Raw genomic sequence first — 7,814 nt, 5'->3', positions numbered from 1 at the left:
GCCCCACGAGTGGCCGGGGAGAAGGAGGGGAGATTTCCACACCCCGCCCCCCCCCATGCCCCCCAAAACCCCTTCACGACTCTTGTTGGTCCTGCCCCAAAAGAGGGAAGGAGCTGGAAGGGTCTGAGTGCCCCCAGCCCCTCCTGCTCTTCCTCAAAGAGGCTTCTAGGCTGTTCCATAACCACCCCCACCCCCCCCTAGAATGAGCCCCCATGATTGTTTGTGACCTTGATTTGAAGAGGGGGACCCCTCCCCCCCCCACCTCAAACACTGCTCACCCCTGATTACCTCCCCCACGCCCCCGCCCCGGCAGTCCTGGTCCCGCAGCCTGCGAAGAGAAGGTTTGGCTCTTTTTAATGCTAAACAATCACCAGGACAAAGGCTTGGAGGAGACAAAGAGACCAAGGACAGCTGGGGGGGGGGCGAAGGGAGGGCCTGGGCAGCACGGGGTGGGGGGGGGTGGGGGGGGGGTGGCACCGGCAGCTACAGGAGGGCACAAGGGCTGGCAGGGTGGCACCATCTGACCAGCAGGGCAAGCCCAGAGTGGGGGGGGTGCAGGGTGCAGAGGGGGTGCTCAATGCTCTTAAAGGGACTGGAGAAGGTGTCTGGACACCCCCCCCGCCCCCCCCCCCCCCAGGAGCTTGGGAGGGGGTTTAAAATGTTTGGGCTGCATTTTGCTCCCCTCCCCCACCCCGGGGTTGAGGATGCCTCTGGAAGGCCCTCCCGAGGCTCCCACTCAGCCTCCAGCCCCAGCCCTGAGCTCCTGGGTCACTTCCAGCCCAGAGCTCCACAGGAGTGAGGCGTTTGTGGGGGCTGGGGGGGGGGGGGCACACAGCACTGCCCCCAGCACCCCAACTGCAGCCAGGAACTATTGCGGGGGGGGGTGGGGGGGTGGGGGAGGAGTGAGAGCTTCACAGTCCCAAATTCCTGGAACAGAGTCAAAAACATCCAAAAAAAAACCCCGAGAAAGTGCTGGAAAGGAGCAGGAGGCTGCCCTGACCCCCCCCCCCGCCCAGAGCACCCCCCCCCGGGGTGGGCAGCAGCCTCCCCACGGGGCTCAGCCTTACCCATACCAGCCCTGGGATGCTGCTGGGCCAAGAGGACCTTGAAGGGGAGGGTGGGGGAGGGGATGAAAGGGGTGCAAGGAACAAAGAAAGGGGTTGGGGGGGGTGGGAGCTGAGTGACACCGATGGGGGGACACACACATGCAGGGAGGGGGCCCTCAGGGTTCACCTCCGCTGCCTTCAAGTGGTACCAGCAGAAGGCTCAAGTCACGGCGGGCGCCGAAGGGGTGGGGCGGGGGTGGGGCAGGCTCTGCTGAGCCCCTCCCCAGCATCCCCAGGTCCTAACATCATGAGATTGTGGCCCCCTACCGGGGGGGGTAATACTGAGGTGGGGACGAGGTGGGGGGGGGGGGGGGGAGGTGGCAGCTCCCCTGTCCCCAGGCCCTGTGCTGGCTTTCCTGACCCCGCGCTGGTGTGGCAGCAGCAGGCACCGCTGGGCACCGCTGGGCACCACCGGGCACCGCTGGGCACCGCTGGGCACCGCTGGGCACCGCTGGGCACCGCTGGGCACCGCCGGGCACCACTGGGCACCGCCTGCTCCGTGTCCATTTCTCTCTGGTGAGGGTGGGGGGAGGGTCACGCTCGGTGTTTGCTTTTTCACCCCCCCCCCCCCAGGCTCCTCCTTCCACTGCTGCAGGTTGCGTTTGGGTTTTACCTGGTTTGAGCTCTGCGGAGTCCAAAGCAGCAGCTCCGGCGGCAGGACCCTGAGCCGCAGCCTCCCCCGGGGGGGGGGATTCAACCAGCGAGGACCAAACGGAGACCTCCTCCTCCTCCTCCTCCTCCTCCTCCTCCCCCCGCCCCGGGGCTGAGAAGGAAGGGAAGAGAGGGGAGTGGGCAAAGCTCTCCGGCTTGGGCACAGCAGTGGCAGCGGCGGGCACGGAGCTGCGCTGAGGATGGGCAGAGAGGAGGCCTGAGGGCTTCACATGATGCCGTTGGTGAGGTACTGGAAGCCGTCGTAGAGCTTGGTGGTGATGGAGCGAACGCTGCCGTCCACCAGCTGCTCGATCAGCAGCTGCAGCTGCTCCTCCGTCATGCTCATGTGGAACCTCTCCTTCAGGTTGCGGATGGTGGAGGAGCCGTGGAAGCAGGGCAGCTGCGAGCCTGCGGGGGGCACACGGGCCGGGGTGGGCACACGGGCAGGGGTGGGCACACAGGTGAGGGTGGGCACACTGGACAGGGTGGGCACACAGGTGAGGGTGGGCACACAGGTGAGGGTGGGCACACTGGACAGGGTGGGCACACGGGCGAGGGTGGGCACACAGGCGAGGGTGGGCACACTGGACAGGGTGGGCACACTGGACAGGGTGGGCACACTGGACAGGGTGGGCACACGAGCGAGGGTGGGCACACGGGAAGGGGTGGGCACACAGGACAGGGTGGGCACACGGGCAAAGGTGGGCACACGGGTGAGGGTGGGCACACAGGCCAGGGTAGGCACACGGGCAGGGGTGGGCACACAGGACAGAGTGGGCACACAGGACAGAGTGGGCACACGGGCAGGAGTGGGCACACGGGCAGGAGTGGGCACACAGGATAGGATTTGGGGCACTGGGATGTCCCAACAGCTGCCAGGCGGTGTCAGGGTTAGCCACAACCTGAAGCCACCACCAGGAGCGTTTATGGGATGCTTCCCACACTGCAGGCCACAACCCACAGTGTCCCCAACCCCTCCCCTGGGCCAGGAGCTCCCCGTGCAGACCCCAGACCCTTGCAGGGCTGTGCAGAGCCTCTCCTGATAGGAAACTCCTCCAAGTGCTCTCCAAACCTCACCAGCCCCCAGCTGCTGAGGGTCCCTAAGCCCTTTCTGGGCAGCCCCAGGGGTGGTGGCCCGGGGCAAGCCCTGGGGCTGGGACCTCTGCTCACCTTGCTGCATGATCTCCACGATCTGCACCACTTTGTCCATGTGCTTGCGGGCGGCGATCAGCCCCTGCAGCATCAGCATCTTGTAGTAGTTGAACATGTCCCCATCCAGCCCCCCCATCACCTGCAAAGCAGAGGCTGGGTGAGTGGGTGGAGGGCACAGTGGGTGGAGGAGCCCTGGGACAACAGAGTGCCCTGGGCAGGGCAGCTGCCAGCAGGAAGGGGGTTAGGGACTTTGGCTGCCAACAGAGCGCAGCAGCAGGGGCCCAAGAGCAGCTCGGAGGTGGCCAAGAGCCTCCATGGGCACCGAGCCAGCTGCCAGGGGCTGGCACTGTGTGACCCAGTACTGCCTGGGTCCTCTGCACCCTGTGCCCCCCCTCACTCACATCCACGAACTCGGTGGTGAGTTTGAAGGCAGAGGTCTCGAAGCCGAGGTTCCTGGGGGAGCTGGAGAGGATGAAGCCGAAGTCGATGTGGATGATGTGGCCGTCGGCATCCAGCAGGATGTTCCCATTGTGCCTGGGGGGCAGGAGGAGAACTTCCATCAGGGACACAGAGACAATCCCAGACTGGGCTGGCTCAGAAGGGACCTCAAGGCTCATTGGGCTTCGACCCCCTGCCAGGGGCAGGGACAGCTCCACCCAGCCCAGGCTGCTCAAGGTCTCGTCCAAGCTGCCCTCGAACACCTCCATGGAGGGAGCAGCCACAACCTCCCTGGGCAGCCTGTGCCAGTGCTGCAGGTGGGGTCTGAGCAGAGCAGGGGGACAGAGTCCCCTCCCTGCTCTCCCTGCAGCCCAGCACAGGGCTGGCTCTGGGCTACCATGGCCACCAAACCATGGCCCCAGGTTTGTTCAGCTCCTCCAGGGCTGGGCACTCCACCACCTCCCTGGGCAGCCTGTGCCAGTGCCTGAGCACTCTTGCAGGACAGAAACTGCTCCTTATGGCCATCCTGAACCTCCCCTGGGCCTACTTGAGGCCATTTCCTCTCCTTCTATCACTTGAAATTAAAGAGTGGAGCCCAAGCCCCAGCTGGCTGCAGCCTCCCCTCAGGGAGCTGGAGAGGCCTTCCCCTCAGCCTCCTCTTCCTCAGCCTCACCACCCCCAGCTCCCTCAACTGCCCCTCCCCAGCACTCTTCTCCAGACCCTTCCCCACCCTCCCTTGCCCTTCTCTGCCCTGCTCCAGCTCCTCAACATCCTCCTGGCACTCAGGAGCCCAACCCTGCCCTCAGCCTTCCAGCTGTGGCCTCCCCAGTGCCCAGCCCTGGCGGAAGGCAGCTCCTGTCCCACCTGTCCTTGACCTGCAGGAGGTAGCAGACCAGGCAGTAACCAGCACAGCTCTGCACGAAGTTCCTCTGGGCTGTCAGGAAGGACTCAGTGTTGTAGTTGCCATGCTCCTGCAGGAAGTAATCCAGCAGGGAGAGCAGAGACTGCTTCTTGATCTGGTGGATGGAGACGGCGTTGACCACAGGCTCGATCATGCCACTGTCGGCGGAGATCACCAAGATCTTGTATGGCTTGATCCAGAGGGGGACCCTCTCCTGCTCCCAGATGGACTGTGGGGGACACAACCACAGCCAGTTGGCAGCTGGCACTGGTGCTGTGCCCCTGGGATCAGTGCTGGACCTGGTCCTGTCCGGTGTCTTTAGCGATGAGCTGGAGCAGGGCACTGAGGCCAGCAGCAGTGAGTGTGCAGCTGGCACCAAGCTGGCAGCAGGAGTGGAGCTGGGGGAGGGCAGCAGAGCCCTGCAGAGGGACCTGGCCAGGCTGCATGGGTGGGCAGAGGCCAAGGGGATGAGGCTGAACAAGGCCAAGGGCAGGTTCTGCACTTTGGCCACAGCAACCCCAAGCAGCTGCAGGCTGGGGCCAGAGTGGCTGAGAGCAGGCAGGCAGAGAGGGCCCTGGGGGTGCTGGCAGAGAGGAGCTGCAGAGGAGGCAGCAGTGCCCAGGTGGGCAGCAGAGCCTGGATGGGGCACTGGGGAGGAGACACAACCAGAGCCGGGGAGGGGACACAACCAGCACTGGGTGTTTGGTGGTTTTTGGTTTGCCTGGGGGGAAGGTCTGGGGAGCTCTCATGTGCTCTGTGTCTGTGCTAGGTGCTGGGATTGCCTCCTGCCCCACCTCCTCCTGCCCCACCTCCTCCTGCCCCACCTCCTCCTGCCCCATCTCCTCCTGTCCCACCTCCTCCTGTCCCACCTCCTCCTGTCCCATCTCCTCCTGCCCCACCTCCTCCTGTCCCATCTCCTCCTGTCCCATCTCCTCCTGCCCCACCTCCTCCTGCCCCACCTCCTCCTGTCCCACCTCCTCCTGCCCCACCTCCTCCTGCCCCATCTCCTCCTGCCCCACCTCCTCCTGCCCCACCTCCTCCTGCCCCTTTTCAAACCCAACCTTTCTGCATTTCAATCTCCAGCTCAGAGCCTTTATCCTTTTCCTGCCTTTCTGCCTTGGTTAAGGAGGAAATGGAACCAATCTCAGTCTGCTGCACTCTCAGTCAGACACCTACTGACCCCCTGCAGCTCTGCCCTCCCCCTCGGGCAGCCTCCTCTGCCCTCTGCTCACCTGCAGCTGCTTGAGCACCTGGAAGGCGAGCAGCTCCTGCCGCAGGTCATCCCCGCACTTGACGATGACAGAGAGCAGGCGCCAGGAGGGCAGGTGCCCATAGGGGGACCCTTCCCGGATCCTCCTGCAGGGAACAGGGAAGGGAATGGGAGGGTGGGCAGTGGTCAGCCCAGAGGTCCTCACCCACCAAGCATTTGGGACGAGGAACACCTCTGGAAACGCTCAGCTGGGGCTGGGGCAGAAGCAGGGATGCAGGAGCTGCACATCCAGCCCCGGAGCCAGGAATTAACCTCCCTTGAACCCCTCCCAGCAACGATGTGGGCAAGAACCACCTCTTAATTTCTAGAGCCATGGGGGTCCAGCCCCAAAACAGGCTGGAGAGTGGAAGGGGCTGAGTGTGTGTCCCCCCCCCACACCTCCATCCTTCTTGCTCCAGCTGAACTTTGGGGGTGGGACAGCAGAGGACAGGAACACAACCGAGTTTATTTGGGGCCAGGCCAAACTCTCCTGACCTAGAAGGTGGCTTAAGAACACCTCGAGCCTCACTCAGGGGCAGCAAATCTGCTCTGGATCTCCTCCCACCTCCAGCACATCCCTCACGAGATGTCCTCCACCCGCCCCGGGGGGATGGGCAGGGCACAAGGTTGAGGCCACTGTAAGTGAGGGAGTGCTGAGCCCAGCCCAGCCCAGCCGCGTCCCTGCCAGCCCCACCTGACTTTCTCCTGCCAGGGCTCCTTCAGGGCGACAGCAGAAGGGTCCTCGGGGTCCCTGCGGAAGGCCGTGGGGGTGTGTGCCAGCTGCTCCGACAGCCGCCGCCTGCGGGCACAGCACAGAGCCCCCCGGCTCAGCAGGGGGCAGGGGCACAGGCTGCACCCAGAGCCTCCTCCAGCCGAAGAACCATGCAGCTGCTTGGGCTGGAGAAGGCCTTCGAGGGCAGCCAGTGCCAAGCAGCAACCCAACCCCACCAGGGGCACCAAAGCACAGCCACAGGTGCCATGGGCACAGGGCTCTGGGGAGTCTCCAGGCATGGGCACTGCACCACCTCCCCTGGGCAGCCTGTGCCAGTGCCTGACCACTCTTGGAGGGCACAAATTGTTCCTCATGGCCATCCTGAACCTGCCCTGGCACCATTTCAGGCCATTTCCTCTTGTCCTGTCACTTGTTCCTAGGCAGCAGAGCTCAATCCCCAGCTGGCTGCAGCCTCCTCTCAGGGAGCTGCAGAGAGCAATGAGGCCTCCCCTCAGCCTCCTCTTCCTCAGCCTCACCACCCCCAGCTTCCTCAGCTGCTCCTCCCCAGCCTCTTCTCCAGACCCTTCCCCAGACCCTTCCTTGCCCTTCCCTGCTCTGCTCCAGCTCCTCAATGCCCTCCTGGCACTGAGGACCCCAACCCTGCCCCCAGCATTGCAGCTGTGCCCTCCCCAGTGCCCAGCCCAGGGGCACAATCCCTGCCCTGCTCCTGCTGGCAAACTTCACAGAGCCTGAGGGCCTCACCCCTGATCCCAACCCAGGGCTGCTTTGCCACCAGCAACTGAGCAAGGGGAGGCTGAAGCAGCCCTGAGGGTCTCCTGTGCTCCTCCTGGGGCTCTGATCAACCTCCACTGCCCAGGGTCAGCACAGCTCCTCCTGACCCCCTGCAGATGGATTGTTTTGTCCCTCTGGGAATCTCTCAGGCAGGTTCCCACTTTGGCCAAGCTCCCAGCTGAGCTCCCAGCCCCACCTGATGTCTCCAGCAGCAATGAACACAGGCTCCCTGCTCTCCTGGCTGGTGATGCTGTCCACTGAGAACTGGGAGATGTTGTCACAGCTGTTGGTGTGAATCTCTGGCAGCTGGGAGGGGAAAAGAGTGAGAGGTGAGATGAGAGGCTGCTGGGGATGGGAATGCCACTGCCCTTTGATCCTGGGACCTCCTCACCCTAGGGAGACCTGATGCTGGATCACAGGATCCCAGAATGGGTTGGGTTGGAAGGGACCTCAGAGCTCATCCAGCTCCAACCTCTGCCACAGGCAGGGACATCTCCACCTGCACAGGCTGCTCAGGGCCTCATCCAGCCTGGCCTGGAACACCTCCAGGGAGGCTGTGGGGCACAGAATCTTCCATCACATTCTGTGATTCTGTGCCCCAGAACCTCCCTGGGCAACCTGTGCCAGGCTCTGCTCACCCTCGCTCCAAAGAGCTTCTTCCTAACACCCAGTTCAAAGGGGAGGGGAAAGTTCCTAAGAGAGGACAAAATGCTGTGGACAACCTCCCTGAGCAACCTGTTCCAGTGCCTCACAGTGTGGCAGGGGTTGGAAGGGACCTCTGGAGATCATTGAGCTCAACCTCCTGCCCAGGCA

At 63.8% G+C, this 7,814-nt stretch overlaps 1 protein-coding gene across 4 annotated transcripts in view; it reads right to left on the bottom strand.

The window, feature by feature from the left end:
- Window positions 1–337: 337 nt before the first annotated feature.
- Window positions 338–7,814, bottom strand: part of PI4KB (phosphatidylinositol 4-kinase beta) — a 41,048-nt gene continuing 33,571 nt past the window's right edge. For all 4 annotated transcript variants that reach the window (XM_064176066.1, XM_064176067.1, XM_064176065.1 and 1 more), the window contains 7 exons: window positions 7,198–7,307; window positions 6,192–6,296; window positions 5,481–5,604; window positions 4,212–4,477; window positions 3,311–3,443; window positions 2,928–3,048; window positions 338–2,165 (listed from right to left, as the gene is read on the bottom strand). In XM_064176066.1, the coding sequence (XP_064032136.1) occupies window positions 1,984–2,165; window positions 2,928–3,048; window positions 3,311–3,443; window positions 4,212–4,477; window positions 5,481–5,604; window positions 6,192–6,296; window positions 7,198–7,307 (1,041 nt within the window). In that variant the 3' untranslated portion in view covers window positions 338–1,983. The remainder of the gene's footprint in view (window positions 2,166–2,927; window positions 3,049–3,310; window positions 3,444–4,211; window positions 4,478–5,480; window positions 5,605–6,191; window positions 6,297–7,197; window positions 7,308–7,814) is intronic.

The sequence above is a fragment of the Pogoniulus pusillus genome, chromosome 43 (genome assembly GCF_015220805.1).
Source record: "Pogoniulus pusillus isolate bPogPus1 chromosome 43, bPogPus1.pri, whole genome shotgun sequence".
Classification (NCBI taxonomy): Eukaryota; Metazoa; Chordata; class Aves; order Piciformes; family Lybiidae; genus Pogoniulus; species Pogoniulus pusillus.
This window is presented reverse-complemented; position numbering and strand designations above follow the sequence as displayed.